The 23,701-nt window shown below is 47.0% G+C and overlaps 8 protein-coding genes across 8 annotated transcripts; 3 read left to right on the top strand and 5 right to left on the bottom strand.

The window, feature by feature from the left end:
- Positions 1–16: 16 nt before the first annotated feature.
- F4822DRAFT_259308 (uncharacterized protein) lies at positions 17–1,399 on the bottom strand. The gene is made up of 2 exons (XM_051454554.1): positions 1,134–1,399; positions 17–1,039 (listed from the first exon to the last, which is right to left on the bottom strand). The coding sequence occupies exons 1-2, from the start codon at positions 1,220–1,222 to the stop codon at positions 193–195; spliced, it is 936 nt and encodes a 311-aa protein (XP_051314601.1). The 5' UTR covers positions 1,223–1,399; the 3' UTR covers positions 17–192.
- An 864-nt stretch (positions 1,400–2,263) lies between these two features.
- On the bottom strand, positions 2,264–3,653 carry F4822DRAFT_259248 (Metallo-dependent phosphatase). The gene has a single exon (XM_051454551.1). The coding sequence runs from the start codon at positions 3,370–3,372 to the stop codon at positions 2,467–2,469; it is 906 nt and encodes a 301-aa protein (XP_051314600.1). The 5' UTR covers positions 3,373–3,653; the 3' UTR covers positions 2,264–2,466.
- Positions 3,654–5,152, top strand: F4822DRAFT_259240 (uncharacterized protein). The gene has a single exon (XM_051454550.1). It carries the CDS (start codon positions 3,935–3,937, stop codon positions 4,757–4,759), a length of 825 nt encoding a protein of 274 aa, XP_051314599.1. The 5' UTR covers positions 3,654–3,934; the 3' UTR covers positions 4,760–5,152.
- A 20-nt stretch (positions 5,153–5,172) lies between these two features.
- On the bottom strand, positions 5,173–8,432 carry F4822DRAFT_404065 (uncharacterized protein). Its single transcript, XM_051458162.1, has 2 exons — positions 8,007–8,432; positions 5,173–7,949 (listed from the first exon to the last, which is right to left on the bottom strand). Exons 1-2 carry the CDS (start codon positions 8,017–8,019, stop codon positions 5,692–5,694), a joined length of 2,271 nt encoding a protein of 756 aa, XP_051314598.1. The 5' UTR covers positions 8,020–8,432; the 3' UTR covers positions 5,173–5,691.
- Positions 8,433–9,196: 764 nt separating this feature from the next.
- F4822DRAFT_404063 (GTP-binding protein rab2) lies at positions 9,197–10,910 on the top strand. The gene is made up of 2 exons (XM_051458161.1): positions 9,197–10,029; positions 10,102–10,910. Exons 1-2 carry the CDS (start codon positions 9,742–9,744, stop codon positions 10,552–10,554), a joined length of 741 nt encoding a protein of 246 aa, XP_051314597.1. The 5' UTR covers positions 9,197–9,741; the 3' UTR covers positions 10,555–10,910.
- Positions 10,903–14,033, bottom strand: F4822DRAFT_259198 (glycosyltransferase family 39 protein). Its single transcript, XM_051454549.1, has 7 exons — positions 13,684–14,033; positions 13,497–13,619; positions 13,435–13,442; positions 13,332–13,382; positions 12,515–13,278; positions 11,968–12,465; positions 10,903–11,914 (listed from the first exon to the last, which is right to left on the bottom strand). The coding sequence occupies exons 1-7, from the start codon at positions 13,831–13,833 to the stop codon at positions 11,271–11,273; spliced, it is 2,238 nt and encodes a 745-aa protein (XP_051314596.1). The 5' UTR covers positions 13,834–14,033; the 3' UTR covers positions 10,903–11,270.
- Positions 14,034–15,245: 1,212 nt separating this feature from the next.
- Positions 15,246–17,718, bottom strand: F4822DRAFT_429439 (sugar transporter STL1; the record flags this gene model as incomplete). Its single annotated transcript, XM_051461101.1, has 6 exons — positions 15,246–15,619; positions 15,671–16,383; positions 16,433–16,915; positions 16,980–17,057; positions 17,113–17,628; positions 17,696–17,718. The coding sequence occupies 6 exons, from the start codon at positions 17,716–17,718 to the stop codon at positions 15,246–15,248; spliced, it is 2,187 nt and encodes a 728-aa protein (XP_051314595.1).
- A 4,242-nt stretch (positions 17,719–21,960) lies between these two features.
- Positions 21,961–23,620, top strand: F4822DRAFT_259129 (chitin synthase III catalytic subunit). Its single transcript, XM_051454548.1, has 6 exons — positions 21,961–22,357; positions 22,442–22,477; positions 22,550–22,643; positions 22,692–22,779; positions 22,833–22,926; positions 22,980–23,620. Exons 1-6 carry the CDS (start codon positions 22,328–22,330, stop codon positions 23,526–23,528), a joined length of 891 nt encoding a protein of 296 aa, XP_051314594.1. The 5' UTR covers positions 21,961–22,327; the 3' UTR covers positions 23,529–23,620.
- Positions 23,621–23,701: the final 81 nt, after the last annotated feature.

The following is a 23,701-nucleotide window of genomic DNA, read 5'->3' as shown; positions in this document are numbered from 1 at the left end:
TCATGCCCGATTTAGATTTCATTCAATCATGATCAATGCTTGGCTACTTGCTTCTTTGCCTATCTCGTTCTGGCTTCCTTGCTCGACCCAATCTAAACAGCCTCCCCAGCTAAACAGTGCTCATATGTGGTAGAAAGCATCGCAAACATAGGTTTAAATATGATGTGAATATAGCGTCAGGTAATGAGCAGCTTAGAAATCACCACCGAAGTCACCACCGCCGAAATCATTATCCTGGCCGTCCTGGTAACCATCCTGGTACGCTTCCTGCTGCTCGTGGTCTTCGTGGTCGTCAATCGCATCTGCGATCAAAGCACCACCTATTAGACCCGCACCTACACCCAACGCGGCGCCTCCCATTGCTCCCATACCGCCACCTGGCTTCTTTTGCGGAGCTTGCTGGTAGTAGCCACCTTGTTGGGGAGGGTATCCGCCACCGTAACCACCATACTGGCCAGGCGGAGGCCCGTAACCTCCGTACTGACCTGGGGGCGGTCCACCGTAGTATCCCTGTTGTGGGGGAGGGCTGCCGTAGCCACCGTACTGCTGGGGAGGAGGTCCTCCGTATTGTGGTTGCTGACCCGGGTATCCACCACCATAGCCGCCGCCACCGTAGCCCTGGGGCTTGTTCTTTCCACCAAAGAACTTGCCTAGCAGGCCCTTGGCCTTGTCGGTTGTACCACTTCCAGAGCGTGGTGGTAGTTGGCCTTGCTGATCCGGATATGGGGAGTAGCCCTGCGGTGGAGTCGGGGCGTTAGTGTACGACCGCGCAGCACCACCAGCACGAGCGTTCTCTTCCTCCTGTAGCTGGCGCGCTAATCGAGCATCCGCATCCTCATCGTGTGAACCCGAGGGCCCGCTAGGCTTGGTGGCTTCGTTGATGAAGGGATTCTTAGAGTCGGTGGGCGCGGGGCTTCGACCTGGGGTGTAGCCGGGAGGTGGGCCAGGAGGCAGGCTGTCGTCGCGAGCGTTCGGGTCTACGGCAGGCTCGGTGGGCTTATCCCATTGGGATTTCTTGGTAAACGTATTGACATAGAACCTATATGAAGCAAAGCGGGTTAGATGATGCGACGAATGAAGTAAGTGGCGTGAGGGGCGGAGAATTGAGGTATGAGAGCCAAGCCATGACTTACCACTCATGGTATTGATCGTTCCAGCGGGCGACCCAGCCTTCTGGTACCTTAGGAGGCGGCGGGCCTGTAGGTGGTAAGAAGTCCGCCATACGTGTCGAGTTTTATTTTGCGACGCGATATGGTGTTGTATGGATTACATGTACCAATGTCTATGTAGGTAGATAGATGTAAAGTAGTTGGCTGGTTGATGGACCGACTTATAAGAAGTAGAAAGTGGGGTTCCTCGCAAGCAAAGGAGGGGTTTATTCCCAAACTGATATGTTTGGTGAGGAATTAGGTATTTGAAAAAAAGATTGGGCGGAAGAAAAGAAGAAAATTGGACGAATATTAACGCAAGAACCTTCTTCTAAGATGTCTCACAGTAATGGGAATAAATAGTAACAAACCTACTGCAGGTGGCCACCCGTGGTTCCTGCTAAAGCAACGCAACGCTTCTAGATTCTACTAAGGATGATACAAGATGTACAGCTGATTCGATACGTCAAGTACACCCCTAACATACAAATGTACATATGTATCTAATGATGTGGAAACCGCATCCCATCCCCATTCCCCATAAAGCCCCCTAATGTATACCTAGGTGACTTAAAAAAGGGCATTGCCTCAGTCAGTTCGGTTTCGGCATCTTAAACCCCGATTATACTTTGACTAATGGTTTGTACCTGACAAGTACTTAGTGGGCTCTTCGTCACGAATGTGTAACTTGTGAGAGACATTCACCACTTTTTGCCCCTCGAAACTCGAACCCCCTCGATTGCTGGAGGCCACCAATCACCACCCGCATATATTGGGGCTGTGCTTGTATTTAGAATACTTCCCATCTTCAACTTTTTAGAGAACAGGCGAGACAGCTGACGACGTTCACAATGCCACCCGGTCACAAGTAAATTGTGCCTCTTTAGCTTACGAATTATTAGCATCTATGTAGGCTTTCCTTATTCAATACGACTTTAAGCCACAATTACGTACGAATACAATTTGAAATATCTAGAATTATTATCGCTTCGTATAATTTCGCTCTATCTTTCCCGGATTTGAAGGCGTCCACGATGACACAACCAATACAGAAATTTTAGTTTGCATGGGAGAAGGATTGCAAAGCGACTAAACCGTGATCCTCAACAAAACCAAAAGTTGGCTATACTATTAAAAGATTCGCCTAACAACTTTGCATACAATTGGGTCTATCATCGGCGATACAACTACCCAGTCATTAACCTCACACCCAAGAATAGTGAGTACGGAATATGGCATCACAAAAGACATAGCCTGGATATATAGCGACATTTCATTATCGACATTTCAAGTCTATCCATTTCGGCTCTAGGTGTGTTTAAATATCTATTACGATAGCTGGCCTTCCCTCCACATTGCCGGGACCACCCACAACCGCAGCATTAACAAGCGTTGTGCTACTTGAGGCCTCCGATCGCCAACAGAGAAGTTCAGAAAGCTTCTCAGATGCCAGACGGAATCTGATAACAAAGGTAGCCCAAACCCCTATTTCTCCCATCATTGGTATATCGTATGATGCTTCATCAGAACTGTAGGTAATAGCCTGCTGTCCATGGTCGGCATGTATGTGTCCGAATACGACAAGTCGGGGACGTACCCGCCAGATCTCCTTCAACAAGAATCGACATCCCTTGCCTCCGAGATCGAGGTGACCCCTTGGAGGACCATGAGTAAGGAGTATATCCGTGCCCTTGGGGATACTATTTGTCCACACGTCTCGGATAGGAGGGTATTGGAAAGCCCACGTACCGAATTGCTCGGTAAGCGGTGAGCCGTATATATCAAGTGAACGACCATTCGGAAAGTCGAGCTTGATAGATGATCGGTTGAGATAGATAATATCACCCCAATTTAAGTCGGTTTGCGATGTCCCCTCCCCTTCATATATACGGTCCGGAAACCGCTTCACGTACGCGGGGTCTAGTAAGACATCGTGATTACCAGCTATAACAACTTTATACTTATGAGGTGCTTCCTTGAGCCAGCCCAACTGCGCTTGGATTTCTTCGAATGATCCCTTGTTGGTTAAGTCACCGGCGTGAAGCAGGATGTCTCCTTCGGGTAAACTTGGCTGTGTACAGTGAGTGTCTGATATACAGACAATTCTAATCGACGAGGATGCTGAAATTTGATGTACTTGATATGGTACATCTTCTAGGTGGCTAGTCTGATTCGGATTGGATTGCCCCTGCGAATGGGGCTCTGAAAGAGGAGTCAAATCCATCTCTTAGCATGTTCGGTCTTGCTGCACGATACACAATAGATAAGGAGATGGTCGCGGTGGGCGGGATACAGATTATATATGTACTCTTCAAAACTCTGGGATCATATTACTACTAACTTGGGTATTGAAAGGGATGAACCAATCGCATTATCATACCAACAAACACGGCCGAAAGACAATGCCACCTGTTCATCGGAGATACTTTGTAAGAGCGAACAGTTTCTTACATTAACCAACAAGGCCAACTTGCACCAAGATCTAGCAAAAACATACCCTTGGGTTCAATATACTTATCAAACAGATACGTAATTCGAAAACTCGAGTATTGAGGTACGAACAATGTCCAACACCGTGCACCACAATAGTTGTGCGACAATGAGAGCGGAAATGTATTATAAGCCCGAAAATCCGCCTGGAGAGAGAGACTTGGACTTCCTCACCAGCACGCAGTGGCTTAAAAAGAAGAGTTGCAGAAAGGAAATCCTAAGTTAAGAGAGGAAATCTATTATATATACGAAAGAAAGTTGTCTATATACCACAGTACTTTCCTCAGACTTCCACAATGGGCCACGCACACTCCAAGCCCGAGACCGACGATCCCGTTGGGCCCACTCGAGTGGCCAGAGAGCGATACAGAGGAGATCGCAGGGAAGTCGGGGGCTCTTTGATTATCACAGCCCCAATTGGAGGACCTGTTATGGTCCCTTCACAGCGTCGCGACGCCGACGGTCATCCTTGGGAGAACGTAAAGTTCGACCTTACTCGGGACGTATTAAAGGAGGCCCTGGACGTCATGGCGACGTACTTAGATCGAGAGCAAGTCACGATCCGCGTGGTAGCTGTAGGTGGGGCTATTAACGTCCTATATTTCCAATCTCGGGAGACAACACATGACGTTGATTTCTTCTTGGGCAACTCACGGTCCCCGCAGAACCACGTCCTTGGCGATGCCGCCCGGTACGCCAATAAGGCGTTCTACAACGAACTGGGAACCGAATGGTTCAACAACTCGAACCAGATCTGCATCCCGGGCAAAATTCAGAAAGGTCTAGCCGACGCTGCCATAAAACAAGACGCCATCGTCTACAGCGGCGAAGGCGCTAATGGAGGCCTTGTTATTTACGCTGCTCCGTGGTCTTACGCGTTCTGCGGTAAATTGGATAGGCTTTGCGGGGACAACCCTAATTCATACGACCTGGAGGATGCCATAGAGTACCTCAATGAATACCTCTATACAAAGAGGGAACATTGGGTCCCTCTTCACCGGATCGCTCGCTGGTGTAAAACATACCAGAAGAAGGTGACCCGAGAGGTCATACGGCAGATTGACGATGCCTACTACGCTAGGTTCGGGCGGCGTGGAATCGACCGGCATCCGAGGTTTTAGGCCTTATCGTAGATGGTTAGGCTCCTCTGGCTTCGGGCAACTCGTTTTTTTCTCTTTGTACTATATCGTTTAGACATACGAGTGTATGTCTCTTTTTCCTTTTCAATTGGCGCTTATTAGGAGGATACCCAGGCTGTTTTTATTGTTTTTTGGGTTTAATCATCAAAAAGTTTTGATGAGCTGGTCGAGGAATCCGTGTTCATAGGGGTTATATAGTAGAGGTGGTTTTATTTTTTAAGGGGTGATTATCTTCTATGAACACGGCTGGCGGGAAGTTAAGCATCCGTGATGCTTAATTCAACCCATCCTGTCTAGTATTATAATTTAGCTACTATATAGGTAGCTTATGAGGTACGGAATTGACGGTATTAAATATTAATCATGATGATTTTAGTGTGAATGTGACGCAAAGGGGCATTGGTATTTAAACAATTTGAAGAACAAAGCCGTGTCTGTGGATGAAGCTCATTGTAGGTACCTAGGTATGTAAAACCCCTAAATCTCGAACTTGGGTGACCACAAAGAAACATGACGGTGATAACTAATGCTAGAGTTTGGTATAGATGATTTGTTTGAGAATGTCGCGAAGTCGTGTAATTATATGGTAAAGCCGCCTAAAATCAAATATGGGTTCATATTTACGATCCCTAACGTATCTAATACCCTATTCTTAAAACTCACTGACTGTCAATTCCCTACGTGTATTGAATCCCCTACCATCTATCCCAAGCAAACCACCACGTGGCATCATGCTATTCATGCGTCGAAAAAAAACACAAATAATTTCAAGTAGCCTTATTCTAACATGTCCAATCTCGAGACTCCTATCCACCGTCTTTGGCGGCGGCCTAGACGCGAAAACGCCGAAGCTGAAAAGTGCAATGCGTAATGTAAGTCAATCGGGAACACAAAATACAACATCCATTCATCCATCAAACCATGTCCCTCTCATCATATCTCCTGTCCTCGAATAATCTGGCTGCTTCGATGCAGTATGTCGCGCGTTCACTACCCAATCTCCTTTCACTGGCATAGCATATGAGAACTCCATCTAGGATACCTGATAGAATACCTTCCATGGCCCCTAACACACCCCAACCGATCATACTAGCTACCAAACCAACAACGTACGCATAAGCGCTTCCCCTGATGCCGGAACTATCTGGGAGTTGGACCTGCAGCTGCCGTGCAGTCATAACCCATGCCGCAAACCCTAGTGCCGTTGACATAACGAATCGTGCGGCGTGGAGGAGCATTTTTGCCATTCGGTAAGGCATCAATGATGCCGATGCTTGTCCACGTCGAGAGAATGCACTCGGTGTAAGTGTAGTAGTAGGTCCGGTAGCGAGAAACTGAATCCTACTCAGCTGTGAAGCCGACTCCATCAGGGGTAGCGAGTGGATTGACGCATACGTCAACGCCAGCGGGTTAGTCAGGACGGATACGGGGCGAGGAGCTAATCGCCATCCTATAAACTCGAAGATACTTGCGATACGGCGGGGCAAGATTAAAATAGGGATCCGAACCGCTAAGGATAGGAGGGTAGAGGCACAGATAGTGCCGAATACTGTGGTCGTTGAATGTCCCAGAGCACCCTTGACGACCGCATTTGAAGAAGCGGGGGTCTGGTTATTTCGGAAGAAATACCAATTTGAAACGGTACCACCGGTAGTGGCCCGAACAACTCCGCCCATGACGGAGAGTGTCCAGACGTACATGAGGAAAAAGAAGACTGCTAGCCACCAAGTAGCAGTGCCAATCACAAAGGCCGAAAGGGACTTAGAAAAGTACCCGCCGAGGAAGATCCTTGTGAACATCCATAACCATATCCAGGTCCATCCGACAACAAAGCCTAACGAACCGAGTCCGAGAAGCACCAGCGCCGGATTGGCAGTGAGGATTCGACTCGAAAAGTCTAGTATGTCTATTGCCCTTTGTATCTCGTGACGTCCCTTGTATAATAGCCATACCCATACAATAGCGCAGATACCTGGAATAATAGCCGCATATCTCATAACCACATCTTGTAATCGGGATCCGTGATCCGGCCCTTGGAAACTGGAAATCATTGGATATAGTGAGAATGAGAAGAGGACAATCGGGACACCGAGTAGGATGAGAAGCGCTAAGGGCTGTACGAAAGACCTTAATGCTGCCATCCATACTAAAGCCACTATGATTGACACCAGCGTATCCACGGCAAGGAGGTAAAATGAAGAATGTAGGGTTGTGTAGATAGTGTCTCCTATCTTCCTGCCTGGGACGGAGGTGTGCAACCATACGAGCACGAAGGTGGCGAATAGAGATGCGATAGCTATGAGATAGATCCAGGCGAAAAATTGATCGTGAACAAATATTTCCCCATACATTCGGGCAGGCGCCAGCGCAGGAATTTCGCCGCCTCGCTCCTCTTCTTCCGTCTCATCCTCTTCCGCGATAGCTTGTCGCATCAACCGTTGGTCATGTTCTAAATTCGAGCCTCTTCTCCCAGCTACACCCTTCGGACCGGACTTAAACTGCTGGAAAGCGGGTGGTGACGAATCTGTAGGTGTCTCCTGTAGAAGATCATCCGGAACTTGATTGTCCATTACCGTCGATTCCAAACCAATGTCAACCATCTTTCCACTCTCGTCACTCTCAGAATTCTGTCTCTTGTTCTGATGGCTGCCTAACCCCTCTGGCTCTTTGCCCAATTCCCGTCTAGAATGCCTATCTTTAAAACTCGATTCACCATTCCAACTGCTCTTAATACCGCCTATGGGACGAGCACTGGAGTATAGATTTTCGTGGGATTCGTTCCCATCGCGTTCCGAAGAGGCACCTAACCCATCGTTTTCCGACGCTGAGCTCTCCTCTAACCGGCTCGAGACAAAGACCCGACGAGACCGTTGTAAAGCCCGAAGATCCGCAGCTTCCCTCGCATCGTCGTCATCCTCATCCTCTCGGTACTCGTTCAGGGCACTATGGAAGAGCGGGGCGTCGGATATAGCGTTGTATCTCGAGAAACCTCCGAATCGTGAGTTCGCGGGCTGATAAGGGTTCCCAAGTCGGGTCTGGTACGAGGACCGAGCAGGCTGCCGAGAGAATCGTCCTGACATCCCCGGTGGTTGTCGATTTGAGGGTTCATTGTTATCCGGTTGGCCGAAGTTGGATAATCGGGACTGCGACTGGGCTAAAAACCTCGAGGCATCTTGGAGCGAAACGTCAGACTTCGGGTCCTAGTATAATAGGCAGAAGCTTGACTTACATTCTGAGAACATGTTGGATGTGCGCAGGAGGAGGTAGACTCCGGCAGGTTAGATAGGGGGAAGGGTTGTCGGGCAGAATTAGGCAGGAGTCGAAAGAAAAAAAAGCAAATCAATCAGCGGTGACAATAGCACAATAATGCAAACAATACGACTCGGAATACTAATGGTAATAGTAAGAAAGGGAACACCGGGGATTTACCCGCCAATAAAAGAGAAAATAAAGTAACAAACACCGAATCTTGATATGCTACTGTGGAAAGAGGATGGGTTGGAAGAAAGTATACGTCAAAAATAAAAAATGGTAGGTCAAGGCTGTTGCGTCGACAACGGCGGCGTCGCGAGGTTTGTTGGATGTGGATGTGGATGTGGATGGAGATGGAGATGGAGATGGAGGGATTGATGGATGGATGACTCTCGGAATTGCTCACATGCAGGCGTCCAATGTTCCATCTTCTGTACTAAATGTACTGAATGTACTGAATATACTAAATGTAGAGAGCTTAGTTACCTACAGAGATACGTAAGTACCTAATCTACAGCACTAATCACACTGTAAAGTACCCCTGCTTATCCGGACATAGACCCGCTAACTTTAGAGAGCTGCATTACGGAAGCGGTCAAAGTGGGATAGTGGGCAGGTATGAGCCTAACAAGTGCCGCCAACTTGTACTAATGGACCCTGAAGCCTGCAGTTACTCATTATTCAACCACTCTTATTTGCCCCGAAACAGTTTATCTCCGATAAGATAGGTTACTTTTATCTACATAAGTACTTGGGATGTACACATGTACGTATGAGCGGTTGCCTACATGCGGTACGTCACTTTAATCACTTGCTCAAGTTCACTAATTATATATGCAAATCACCATAAGAATAGAAAGAGTGTATAGAAAAGACCCTGTGCCAATAAGAAAATAGAAAGAGAGATAAGGAAAAGTCACTTATACATTTATTAACCGGCATGGTCTCCTTATGATAATGTTAATAAATGAAATAAATGGTGCGACCATGTCACGAGCCTTTCATAGCATACCAGGTGTCTAACGCGGTGAGGTCATCCACCCTCAATCAGGCGCTATCGGCGCTGCCAGGTGCTCGAAACGCCGACCGCCGCCTTACCTTTATGTACCTAGGTGCTTAGCTGCTTAGGTGCCTTCCCTACCTTACTCGCTTTGAATAGAGCCATGTATCGTGCCTGACTTAGTACCTAGGTATTGAGCATTATAGGTACCAACCTATCCTTCCATAGCAATTCATTATCGATAGGGAACAGGGACTAGGATAACGGAGCTTCCTTCTACCAAGCTGGCTGCAGTGAGTTGCCTCGACCCGCTGCCCGAAGCGCTAAGGCGAGTTTAAAGTAGTTGATCCCGGCGACATCATCAAAACCTATGTGCTACCCTAAGAATCTCTAGACTATTTCATCTTTTTTAGTATTCATTCACTTTCTCTCACTTACGTAACAAGGCGGTGGTCTTTGTGTCTTAAGATAGCCTGTTGGGCTCTATACTACATTTGTTCTGTCAGATGTCTATAGGCTCGCGCTCTTAGTTCAATACTAACTCTTGATTTGGATCGCCGGAGCTCTTCCTCGGCTTATCTCTCTTGTCACGGCGAAGATATAAGACATAGTCCACGACGAGGGACCCTCACACATTTCCACTCCTTTCATCCTAGGTCTTGTGACCGATTTCTTCTTTCGCCGATATTCCCATCCACCCATTCGAATCCCAATGTCTTCGCCGCCTTGGGACTACATCGCCAAGCTGGTCTGCATCGGAGACTCGGGATGTGGTAAATCGTCGCTCACGATCCGACTCTGCGAAGGTCGCTTCAGCCCTCAGCACGACGTCACGATCGGAGTAGAATTCGGTTCGAGAATTGTACCCGTCGGTCCACCACATTCGAAACAGTCATCTACTACAACCACAGATAAAGGTCTTCCCGAACCCCCGCGTGTCTCCAATACACCGCAAAAACATATGAAGCTTTCACTCTGGGACACAGCAGGTCAAGAAACCGTAAGCACTTCTAGTTCCATTTGTCTCATTTAACTACGGGGAGCTTTCAACTAACCTATCTCTTCCCTCTAGTACAAATCCGTAACCCGGTCCTACTTCCGCGGCGCCTCCGGGGCACTCCTAGTCTTCGACATAACCCGAAAAACAACCTTCAACCACGTAACCGACTGGCTCAACGACCTACGCGCGATCGCAGATCCCGATATCGTCGTGATCCTCGTCGGCAACAAGCTCGACCAAGCCCAATCCGACGACTCCAACAAGCGCGAAGTAACCCACCAAGAAGCTGAAGAATGGGCCCGTCGAAACGGTGTTTTGCAATACGTCGAGACCTCAGCGAAATCCGGAGAAAACGTCGAGGAGGCTTTTATGAGAGTCGCCGAGCGCATCTTTGAGAATATTAATGCGGGGAAATACGATTTGAATGACCGTCGGTCTGGTGTAAAGGGACCGGGGCCTGGAGGTGCGAAGCAAGTCAAGTTATCCGCGGATGCGAGTAGGGGCATTGCGGGTGGTTGTTGTTAATCTGCGCCTACGTGGGCACTTGAGATTCAAACGTAACTGTCTTTGAATTGGAATGGGAAAATCCCCAGACTGAACCGGATCCAGTCCGGTCATATCATAGCACTTTGAATGAGCTTTATGTTGAACGGTTAGTCGTCTAGGAAGAAGATGTATATGAGGTTGGGTCAAGGTTCCACACACTGTACATAAGAAAACTGCATTCTGGAAGGCATCGCATACGACATTCGATGATACCCTACGTAATAATGTCTACTTTCAAGCATATCAAGCATCAAGCACACATACGAAAGAACTTCAGATGAACAATTCATCACTGTGATTAACTACCTTCTATACCTAACACTGTGATTCGTGACGAGGGCCCCCTCCTTTAGATCTCAATAGAAAAAGAAAAAAAAATTGTGGTGTTGTATTAGAAAGCGGTGTACTGATTGATGGATTGATTGATGAGTTCTTGTTTGCTTTTATTTCCCCAGATATGCCTCATCCACGTTATACCGCCGTGAACTCCACTCTCTTTATTTTTCCCTTTCATGCAAGTTTTGCCTTCATATCGTTACATCAAACAACAGAGAACATAGAGGAGATGGAGATTTGATTCATGGCCATTATGACCAAATGGACTAAGTAGTCGAATTTTGTAGGGGAGAATTCCCTATACCTAAACGGCCTACCCTTCTCTAGCTTTGGGTTGCCCTTTGGACTTCATCTAGCCCTTAGTCGGACATACGCCAGCTATCTAACCACTTCATATACTTGTAGTTTTGGTTGCTGCCAGTCATACCCCAGCAGATAGGAATGAAGTAGATGTAGAGACCGATGATGGTAGTGTATAAGATTCCGTAGATGGTGTATTGGATGGCCTTCTTCTGGTTCCTCAAGGTCCAGTCGACGAGGAAACCAAGACTGAGAATGGCAAAGTATAGAGCCGGGTAGTAATGGTGCACGTAGGTAACACGAGCCATGATGACGAATGGGAGGTAGTGAAGGAACCAACCGAGGATGGGGTAAAGTCCAGAGTAGTGAATTTGGTCGATCTCATCTTGAGACAAGTCGGTAAACCCTCGTCGCCATCGTAGGATGTACCAAGCAGTAACGAGGCCAACAGCACCTAGGGAAGCTGTCGAAGCCCAGTAGATGAAGGGGTTGCCAAGGAGGAAGTACTTGACGATCTTATCGTCCCAGCCGCACATACGTAGTCCAACGTTCAAGATAGGCCATTGCCACCATTGAGAAGCAAGGTCATCCTGTTTATCAGGGTCGGGCACCAGAGCGTTGTTAGAAGTCATCATAGCGACGTTCAAGTGAATGAAGTCGTGGAAGAATGGCGACTTATACTTGCCGGGGTCTCCAGGAGGAACTGTGATTCCAAGGTTAGTAACTGATATATCTAATAATACCCCATGAACTTACGTTTGTCGTTGGTGTGAGCCTCGACGTTCCAGTGAGTGAAGGCATCACGGGGATTGTTGCTCTTATCACAGGTCACTTCGATTTGCTTGAAACCCCACTGAGGGAGGTTAACGTTGGCAGCCCTCAAATAACAGCCCATAACTGGATTTCGAAGTCTGAAAGCGGTAGTCAAAGTTCGAACCCTGCTCTTATCACGCGAGGCAACATCCTTGACGACCTCGATTTGCCAATGATCCTTATCGTCACCAACTGTCAAATTACCGTAGCAGGATACTTCCTTTTGGCCTTTCGAAACGGGGGCTGCGATATCGTGAGTGTGGAGGTTTCGTCCCGTCTGAGAGTGGATCAAGCGAATAACGTCACCGTTTCCAACGAAACGGGGTTCTTCCTCTGGGTTGTAGTCGGGGTCGTGACGGTTAGGGTAGAACCACCACTCGTTGTTGGCGTCTTTGTGGTGGTAGCAAGTGACCTGTTGTTGAGTCGAGCCCTCGGGATACGCTTGGAAATAGTTAGCAAAGTCCAACAACACAGGATGTTGGATACCTACTCTGGACGTGACTGTGGAGAAGACCACCACCATAGCCCATGTTCTTAAGGGTTACCTTAGAGCCGAGGGCAACTTCCAAGGGGGAGTTTCGTCCGATTTCGCTACCTTCTAGGTTTGCTTGGAACAGAGAGCTCATCTGGGCGTCACCGGGACCGCTTTTTGTCAAGATCGCGAAGTGAAGTGCAAAAGCGAACAGATAGACTAGGAACGGGATGACGATGAGACCGACAATTCGAGCAGCCAGGTGACCAGCAAGAACTGGAACTGGCATCTTGGTGTTACCAAACTTGTTCCAGAGATCCTCAATGGTGTACAAGCCAACAAGAGCAGTGACGAAAAGCCCGACAAGTTTGATACTACAAACGAATCCCAAGCTCAGTCCTGTCATGAATAGCCAGAAAAACCATTCGGGTTCGAAGCTGTATTTTTGCTGGCGATGGAATTTGGACCAGCAGAATACAGTCGCGACGGTTCCGAAGAGAAGCATAGAGTCCAGCAAGATGAATCGGCTGATCGTCGTGTACGAGTTTTCGCACAGAACCATAAGCGTAACTAGCCAGACAGCAGGTCGCTTAAGGTTCAGTTCCCTCGCAGTGTAGTAGGCCAATGGCACGCATAGTATCCCCCAGAAGGCATTGAAAGCTCGCATAAACGTGTAGTCGAGCTCCTCTGGGTAGGTTTCACCGGACTTGAACTCGAACGACCCATTGTAACCAGCTAGAACTCCGGAGAGACCGACGAGAATTTTTCCTAGAGGGGGGTGCCTATTCCATGCATTAACAACGATATTCCGACCGAGTTCTTTAATAGTACTAACACGTCGAAGAACAATTCGCGTTTGATATAGTGCGATCCGAATTTACCGAAGCTATCGAGGGGTCAGCGTCAAGGGAAAGGGAGGGTTGGAGGGTCGGACGAACTGGGCTTCCTATGCGATTGTTAGCAAATACTCTCGTGATTACAAGACATGTTTTCTACTTACATCCCAAGTAACAATTGGGCTAAGGCCAATCTTCCATAGACGCGTGAAGACGGCAAAGGCTGTAAAAATCAGGGGCGCAATGATAAACTCCCACTGGTCGAGAATGTCAAGGAACGAGGTTTCCTAGTTATATCCAAGTAAGCTTGCGGTTCGCATTGAGGCGGATTGTATGCACGGATGCAAGTACCTTCTTCTTTCCATGAACCTTCTTCTCGTCGGCCTCTGGTTGTTGTGCTTGAGAGCCAGGGGTGGTAGTAGAACCGGGTACGTTACGTCGGCGAGCAGCGTCACCGGCGGGATCAGCGCCGGACGCGACTGCGGCCTTCTTGTCGGCCATGATTGGAAAACTATCTCTTGACCCCGTTCTTCGAGTCGAAAGGGGAGAGAATAAAGAGAAATGGTTGAATGAATGTCACGGGTTGGAAACGGGGGCTTACGGACTAAAAAAGGTCAAGAAAAAAGGAGGGTCTTGAAGAGAACAAATTAACTGGTCAAAGATGGCAAAAGTAGAGCATCTCTTCCACAAAGAAAGAATAAATTGATAATTCTTGACACTACCGAGAAACACAAAAAAAGGGGACACCTGATTCTCGAAGAAGAAAAGGCTACCTTGGGTAGAGGTAGATAGTAGAAGAAGTGAAAAGGGAGGTTTGCGTGGCTTGTACGATTAGAAGCGATGATAGTACCAAAAAAAATACGGGTTACCCTAGCCGTGGCCCGGCTTCAGTTGGCACTTTCTCACTTTTTTTTTTCTTGCTTCAGCTGAATGAATGATTTAACAGGTCGAGGGCCTAGCCTTAGCTGTCTTAGGTACGCTAAAGTAAACCCCCTAACCCCCCTTAGCCTCCCCTGTGCAGCTACCTAGCTTTATCTAGCATCCTGCGTATGTACCTTCAATTAGGGACACCTTGCTCATTTATTTGACACGCGGCGTACAAAGTGTAATGTAATGTATTTATTCCACATGTGAACCGTACCTCGCTTCGCACTTACCTATGTAAGCCTACCCACTTTGTCGGGTGCCGTGCGGTCCGTACCCTCACCTAGCTCCGATTCATTTGTTAGTAACTTCTTTATTGTCAATATTACTCGGTATATCGACTGAAGCTATTCAGACTGATATCTCTATGATGATTAAATTTCGTAGTCATCATTGTAAATAAAGGTACATTAGAACCAAATGAAATATCGACAGCTTTTTCCGCCCTGCGTACTATCTGTTGTCCCAACCAAGTCCATACCTAGGTACCTTTACAACGAACCCGTACCTAGGTAGCTTATTACGGAGGCACGTAACCCCAAGACTTGACTCCTGGAATTATTGTCGGCGCGGAATCACCACCAGCTACATTGAGTAGTGGTGAGTATCCCGCCTAGTAGTATTAACCTAAATAGACTGCCTCGAGTAGGTATCTAATGCTCTCAATCTCTGTTCCGCACGATAAGACGATGTCCCGTTTTTCTTGATGAACTCGCGTTCATCCGGGGATCGGCCGGATATATGAAAATAGAAACTCGCTCCCCATCAGAATGTATTATGAAGTTCATTTCTCCGTATCTCTTTCGATCCTGTCACTTGTCGTAGAGGTCCTCGTGAGTTTGTTGAATGACCCTATGCAAAACACTGTACAATAATGCTGGAGCGTGGGCTGTCGTAGCCTTCAGAAAATCCCACCACGCGCCATCTATATGAATTAGAGTCTAAAGAGTTCTCCTGCAACCAATTTAACGTTCCCGTGTTTCGTAAATTCAGTCATCTCGCTGGTCTAATGGCGCATATCTGGTTCCACTAGCCGGGCTACTGCTTGTGCCTCGGTTCTGTCCAACCATCCTCGTGAGCCATTCACCTACCCGTCCTCTTGAACTCTGGCTTTCGGACCGTAACTGTGGCTTTCCATCTACAATATTCAAAGTAGGAGGATCGATATCCATCGGAGGAATATTAGCATCCGAGCCAAGGGGTCGTCCTCGAAGGTCAAGTGACGGCACCGGTGATCCGGCTCGGACCAGAGAACCGGTCTCAGATCTCACGCCAGGAGTGCCCACCGCAGTGCTAGCATCTCCAAAAAGCGAGTCCATGTCTTCTAATCGTACACCACAGGTCTCGGGATATATGAAATAAACTGTCTCCGGTTAATCATGTAATAATCGGAAACAAGAGCATGGAAACTTACCAACGACGAAACTGACTACACAGAAGAATGCATGTACTAAATACAGCCGCCACTTGATCCATTCTTGTAAGATAGGAGTCATCTCGCCGACAAGCCAGTTAAATGCCCAATTGGAAGCAGTTGATAAACTTGCTCCTTTCGATCGAATGCTGAGAGGCAGAATCTCGGGTGGGTAAAGCCATGGGATTGGTCCCCACGAATAACCGAACGCGGCATTATATATCATGACAAAGACGACTACCAATGTTGGTGTAGACTTGATGTCTAGGTAGATGAAGTATGATACTAAGGATAAAGATATTGCCATCGCAATGGCACCGGTAAGGAGGATGACTCGGCGACCCCATCTGTCGACGACGTACCACGGTGGGATGGTTGAAAGCAGATATGTTATACCGTTGATGCCGGTCATTTTGACTGCCTCATGGCCAACCCAACCAGCGGACTCGAAAACGTACGGAGCGTAGTATGAGATGACGTTAATTCCATTGAGTTGGGCGAGAGCTTGTGCTGACATAGCAATGAAGACTCGAGTCTTGTAGCGACGGAACATCTCGGTATAGGTTCGTTCGCCTTCCATTCGTTGGAGTAGGACATTCATCTTGATTTCGCGATATTCGTCTCTAGCTTTAGCATTGTGGATGTCTCCGCCACCGTATAGGTTAGCGATGACTACAATACCTTCCTCGTCGTGGTCATTGTCTAGAAGCCATCTATAAAGGTTAACACAAGTTCATTTTCGAAAATTTCGAAGTGCATTACCTTGGTGATTCGACAATAACTAAGCTGCCCAAACCTAAAAGGGCACCCATCACGCACTGCATCAGTAGAGGGATGCGCCATGACAAGTCGCTGGTAATGAAACCGCAGAAGTAATCGACCCAGACGGACGTCGTGTAACCGATAATGTTACCCGAGAACTCGATACAGGCCAATTTACCTCTATTGTGAGGAGGAGAAATTTCGGATTGGTAGACGGGAACAATGGTGGATAAAGAACCAACACCGAGACCCGCAATGATTCTACCCAGCATCATCATGGGCATATTGGCAGCAAAAGTTTGTAAAGCTCCACCGACGAAGAAGATGATCGAGCCGTACAAGATCGTCCTTCGCCGACCGATGATATCGCCAACTCTTCCTACTACTAAGGATGAGACTAAGGCACCAATCTCAAGAATAGCAACCATCGTGCCGACTTCTGCTTTCGACGGATTCTTGAAGTAATCCCGGAAGTACGGGCCCCTGAACTATTGTTAGAAGACATGACGACCTGTCAAGTCAGATTAGAATCATCAGCGAGCCTTACGTGATGATACCCGACATAACTCCTTGATCATATCCGAATAAGAAAACACCTAACGAAACGAATATACTCGTAAAGTAACTGTGACATGGTTAGCACAAATTGTATCACGCATGGGGAAACGTGTGCTACGAACATGAGGGCTTTGCCCGTGAAACCGTGTACCCCGGCACCCGGCATGATGGCGAATATGATACGCTCTGCTCTAGAGATACGACGTGGTGGTACGTTGGGGACCTCGATAGCTTCTTTATCGATAGTGCCGTTGAAGGATCTGGAGGAGCGTTGATGACTATGTTCGGAGACGGACCTCCTAAATTGGACGCGTTTATGCTTAGGATGACGTTTAAAGGCGCCGGCGAAGAGGTCCTCGTTTACGGAGGTATCGGCGAGGGTCTTCCGCAAGGGATCCTCCTCATCTGCCAACTGCTCGGCGAGATCACCGGTGTCAGTCCAAGAGTCGGAATCGGCAGAGTCGGAGGAGTGTCTCTCGTAGGATGGCTGGTCCCGATGGCCAGCCAGCAATGACGTCGATTGGGCGCCGTGTTCGGATCGGTTTGTGAGGGTTCGAAGGGGGATGTTGGAAGGAAGACGGTTGGATTTTGGTGAAGGAATTTTGGAGGTATTGGGGCTGTGAGGCAGCAGCACCCTCCTGCGATGATTGTGTTGACTGGAATTGAGTTGGGGAATGTGGAAAGGGTGGAGTGCGTATATAGGACAGGGCCCCAAGATTCAGTGTCATCCGGGCCTGACGAGTGACGAAAGAGCGTTGACAAGTTTTCAAACCACAACGCACGTAGGTGGATCAACAAAGTACAAGACACATGCACAACTGGATCTAGAGATGGATAGTAGCCCTGGAGGCCTGGTAGGTCCACGGGTATAGGTAGGTACCACACACTGTAGGTACCAATACCGATACAGAAGAAAAGGTTGCAACCTAACCAACGGAAGCCCGAGAACGGAGAACGGAGAGAACGGTTTTTTTTTTTTTACTCAAAGTAATATCGATAAAAAACCGTAACAAATGTTAATTGTAATTGGTGTAAGGGGACCAAAAAATGTCTGAGATAATGTAGGAGTCGGCAATTCGAGCTGTATACACTATTGGTATTGGCGAGATTGGAGAAAAAAAGAATGAATTGTGAGTAAATGAGTGAGTAAAGTTAGGTAGGTTTCGAAAAAAGAAAAGAATAAGATAATACAGGGCTTTCCGGGACAGATCGATAGAATCCTAATCTGCAATCCCCTATTTTTTCTGTAGTTCAGGGAGAAAAGAAAGGGAAGATGGACGCTGATCCTTCTTGATTCTTACACAAGCAAGAAGTACTCCGTAAACCTAATACTGTGTAATAGTCAGCCTTTTCAGCGGCAACCGCGACCCGTAGTCTTTGGAGGTTTCAGGGCAGCTGGGTAGTTGCAACTCTGAGTGTGGGGTAATAAAACCCCCACAACCCTTCTGAAAGAAGATAGTGCTATGCCGTATTTTATTACTTACAAAATTACAAAATACGATGTACTCTACTGTATCCATCTTAAACAGCTACTGTACTATATGCGTGGTGACGATTCGCCTTATAAACTGTAATACTTATTTTTTTTTTTTTTTTTTTTTTTTTTACTTTATTTTGCAGGTACATTTTGCTACCTACCCGAGGTGACACAGAAACATCTAAATATCAGACATCCATCCCATCTAAGCGGTGTTTGACGGGAAGCTTAATCTATAAAAACCAACTAAGCTGCCTATAGATGGATACCACGTGCGACCGTCACAACTCTGTCCCGCTGTACTAACGTTCTAACGGTTATCCTCACGTCCGAGAGTTTTCTTTCATAACTTCCAAGGTTAGCACTATCCGCAGGCAGACAAAAAGACAGAACAGACCCTCAGTCACATGATGGATCGAAGAGTCTGTGGGGTAATCGTGCAGTGTCGAGCTCTACTAAATCTAGTCTTTTGGGGGGCACCCTCTCTACTCGGATAACAATCCTATGCAAATCCGAACCCCTTTCGGAATTCGCATACGATACATTGTAACACATGTCAAATCCTCTACCTGATTCGACGAATGAACATAAGCCAGTCCAAGAAACCAGTCGGGTCAGGTGTTGACTCGTTGCATATTCAGCCGTCTGGGGATAGCGGCTCCAGTATGCAAACTGACCCACGATGGCATCATAGCATGAATACTCGGGCTAAGGCGGTCAGCGAGAATGTCACTTGAGGATGCAACACCCCAGATATTTCTCCTCGTCAGAATGAACCCTTTCCCAGTTCTACCAATGTCTCAGTCGATTGCTGGGAATTCGGAGAAGCTTAATCACGAGAACCATTTGTAGGGATCGCATATAGCTCGGCTGATAGCCCAACCCCCCTCATTAACAGCCTCGAAAGTCCTGGTATTCTACCCACGCGCACGTGAAAATGGAATAACTACTAATCTCAAGGGTTGCCTGCATTCTGCGAGATAATATTTTCTCTCTTACTTACTGTGGCTTATCAGATGATGATTCTTCCTGACATCTCTGCCTTCATCTAGTAAACTAACACAATGGCTTGACCTTGCTGACTAGGTAGGTAATAGTCATCGGATCTTGGTCAGTCTGACTACCAGGTAATGCGATTAGAACTTAATATAGCTCTTCGGACAATCGATTCTGCACGAAGAGCGTTAAAAGTTCGACAAACATCTAAGCGCACATGCTCGGCCCAGCCACTGCGCCAACATAGGAATCTTGGCCAACCCAACAAAATACACCTACGTCATTCGAATCTAGGGATGAGTTCGAAGCTCACACGGAATATCCTAAATACCCGATACGGACTTATCGTTTGCCTACTTTCAATCACCTCAACCTTGGAATTACACGCGACATAAAGACAGAGTCCCAAAGAGGAAGCTAGTAAGAGCCGCTCGAGGTCATCCTAACAAAATGTCGTCCTCGCGAATTGACTGGCTAGTTGGCAAATGATGGCGCGAAAATTACAAACCAACTGACCAATATATACGACCGACCATTGAAATTAGATGCCTTGGGACAAAGTCTGGCATGAAAAGGGATGGTGGCTGAAACGAAACGTTTCTATTTTCCATTAGAAACTACGATTACGCCCCGAATCCTGAAAATATGAGCATTGAGACTCGGAATGCCATCGCGCCATGTTAATTGCCTACTTTAATAGGTTTCAATTACGCGGTTGGTTAGAGATTACCCTGCGCGCCCCCAAGGTGCCCTGAAGACATGTGGTATCTGCGCCTATCCCGAGACGCCGCAAACGTGGAACTGAAAGCAGATCATCTATCATTAAATCGTACCACCAATTCTACACCAAATACCTAGGTACTATAGGTATTGTAGGATTATGGATTATTCTGTCATAATTCACATCCTAGGACGAATAGTTTCGAGAATATCTAAATACTACTGAATTCTTATCACACCATCACCGAATCATTTTTCGAGCGAATACTATTAACAGTATGGTACTCCGATAATGAGCGGGACCTCGTCCGTAGAAGTTATCGACTATGCACTTTCTTGGTAAAACGGACCGTAAGCGGATATTCATCCAAGATTGCAAAATGAAGGAGCATGGGCCCAGCGGGTAGAAGTAACATCGGGCGGGAAGAGATGCAGCGCTAATAAGAAATGTCTTAGCTGCTTGTATTGAAGTACCGATGTACTCAATACAATACACGATCGGCCTATTTGTCTCTCAGGACCAAGTTTACAAGTTTACGTATGCTGGCGTGTATGCTAGGGGCTTGGCTGGGCAAATCCAAGACAACCAGTGTCGAAACCCTCGAGGCTCATAGGGATGTTACCTATGTATTTCATCGCCTTCATTAATGCGGCCCCCCGTTACGGTTGTTGGGAAGAAGGAGTTAAGACGCGAGTGGGATGGGATAATCGTCGTATATAAGTGGTGTACCGTGAACTTGCTTATCTCATAAGAGGCTACACTTCATCACGCATGAAGATAATCCAATCCAATTACTCACAGACGTATGGGTCCTTAAAGCTACCTAGGTAGGAGCTAGGTCTTCCATGTAAGTCCTAGCCCATTCCAAGGTCGATGTACAACCACTTTTATGCAAGACATCGCGGATCTTGCTGTCCGGTTCGCAAACGACTTTATTTTATTTTATTATTTTTTCTTCCCTTTTTAGTCTTATCGGCAACGTACATTTACTACATTACCACCTACCTAGGTACATACCACATCTACACCAAGTAAGGATGGGCATAGTTGTCCACGTTAAAATATACTCCATTAGTACATTAGTCTATTTGGTATGCCGGCTAATAAGATGAGTTCGAACTTGTCAAAGTATGAAGCCAGTAATCCGAAACTTTAACGCCAATATTCGCATCCATATAAAATAGATGGGATTTAAGTTACAACCTAGTCTGAGAACATTGAACGAAGGAACGTCTAAGTGTGAAATGCGAGATACAAAATTGGCCCGCCCTGGCACCCCTGTTCAAACCCAGACAACCCAGACAACTAGATTTCCGACCCCTGCCCATCCATGTACACTTTATATGCTTGAATCGCGCTGTTCCTGCCTTTCCATCCAGGAACAAGTACAAATCGAATCACCAAAATAAGCTTGGGATAATTTAAGAAGGCCCACTGTTCTTCCTCTCTCTCCAACCACAGTCGTCGCCTTCCCCTACCAACCTTGCCTACCTTGCCTACCTACAGATTAACAATACAATAGATTGCCTACCTAGAAGGGTAGCTTCGTCTCTCTAACGTTGTCATAGAAGGCGCAAGGGGATCGAGCCAAGTTTGGCTTAGCAGAACCAATCACCCTAACAACCTTCGCCCTGGGTTTGTTGCGCCCTCATTTCTTTCCCTCTTACACATACGATCCCTCTCTCCGTGGAGGATTCACGAGATAATACACCCGTAATCTTCTTGGACAAACGAGACAACAACAACGATTAGGTTTTCGAGATACGATAATTTGGAGAGGAAGGGAGTCTTGAGGGGGAAATTTTCGAATTACATCATAATAATCCAGCCTTCGACTTTTTTTCTCGGCAACAATCTCATTTCGAATCGAGTATATCGAGTCGTCCGCACGCGCGAGTCAGATTGCGTTCAATCATCCGGACACCGAGCAAAATTCTCAACAATTTCTACCGTAGCGTTTCAATTTAGGATCAGGGCTTCAGCGAATGGTCACGAAATTGCGCGCGTTCAAATATTCCGTTGAAATACTTAGGTTCGCAAAGGACAGCACAATCAGCGCAAGTCATATTCCTCGACGAGCCATATACTCCATACCACCCTCAAGGGTTTATCATTGCGCGATCCCTTCGCGCTTTAAGGCCAAATGGGATCGACAAACTTCGGAAACTTCGACGTATGTTTCTCTTATGATTAAACCATGGTCGATATGTTTCGACCAAATTCCACAGCAATGCTAACTTTACTTCGCAATACGTAGGCATTCTGTCGCGATTCGACCTTACCAGTGTGCAATGTACGTTCATTCAGTGATACACATATGCAACGTCCCGCCAAAGGACCCGACATCGCTAACAATCATCGCTAGGTTCTCTCGGAAAACCACAATCAGCGGGGCGGATGGGGTGGTTGCGAACTACAAGGCATTTCGCTGTCTGGAGGCCGATATCTAGGAAATTTAGGTTTGTTTGACTGCAAGATCTACGTCAATTCCTACTAACAATGTGAAGGGTCAATATTACTTTGCGGTATTGCTATTGCCGTGTCAATACTACTAATATTGCGCTCGGAAAGAAAGAAGGCCGCAGTCGGCCGGAGGTCCGTAACGAATCATCATAAAACCTAAGGCCTTTCAACTAATTCATTTGCAGGGAAATACAATTGTTTCTCCTTGGTTATATCATAATCGAAATATGCGAAATATTCACGGTCGGGGAGTTTCCTCTTAGTGGGACAGTTCGGGTTGTATGTGACGCCTCCACTGGATCTGTGTCTCAAATAAGACTAACCCAGCATAGGCTTTTACTGGAATTCATATTGGAATGATAATCGCGACAACATGGGTCCTTCTCCTTAATGCCGTTGTAGGATACCAAATCCTAGACGATGGAACTCCGCTCTCACTAGGACTCATGCTCATCTCTGGTGGCGTCTTATTTATCGGCACCGGCTACATCACCCTCGACACGGGCTACCACTGGACGAATGAGTTTGTTCCGGATCCCACCAACCACTACCGAAATATTGCACTTTACGTCCTTTACCAGCTCGCGCCACTCATCTTCCTAGTGGCTTTCTACGTCTTGGAGTCAGTACTCGTTCTACGAATCTTGGGTGAAATCCGACCTATGATCTATCTCACGGGCGCTGCCGTTCTATTTGCATTGGGACAAATCTTCAACTACGTGGTCAGCCCCTACATATGCAATGGAACGAGTGGCAAGATCGATGGGGCGTTGTTCGAGACGCTCTTCACTCTACTATCCGTAGTCATGATCTGGGTATTTTGGTCAAGCATCACCGAAGATGATTGGCCAATTGCTAGTCAACCTGCGAGTTATCCTTGATTCTCCCGGGGTTAATCACTAATTTTGAATACGGAGTCGGCGTTCAGGTTCAACAATATACCCGTTCATGTTCTTTTCTTTTCACTCCTTGGCCGTAACCCGCCGATAAACACGGTGTCGCAGGGAACCGGCAACGAAAAATACCACCAAAAAATTTAATCCACGTATAAAAA

Source organism: Hypoxylon trugodes (genome assembly GCF_022578975.1).
Source record: "Hypoxylon trugodes strain CBS 135444 unplaced genomic scaffold F4822scaffold_5, whole genome shotgun sequence".
NCBI lineage: Eukaryota > Fungi > Ascomycota > Sordariomycetes > Xylariales > Hypoxylaceae > Hypoxylon > Hypoxylon trugodes.
The sequence above is the reverse complement of the archived record's forward strand: the minus strand, read 5'-3'. Positions and strand labels throughout refer to the sequence as shown.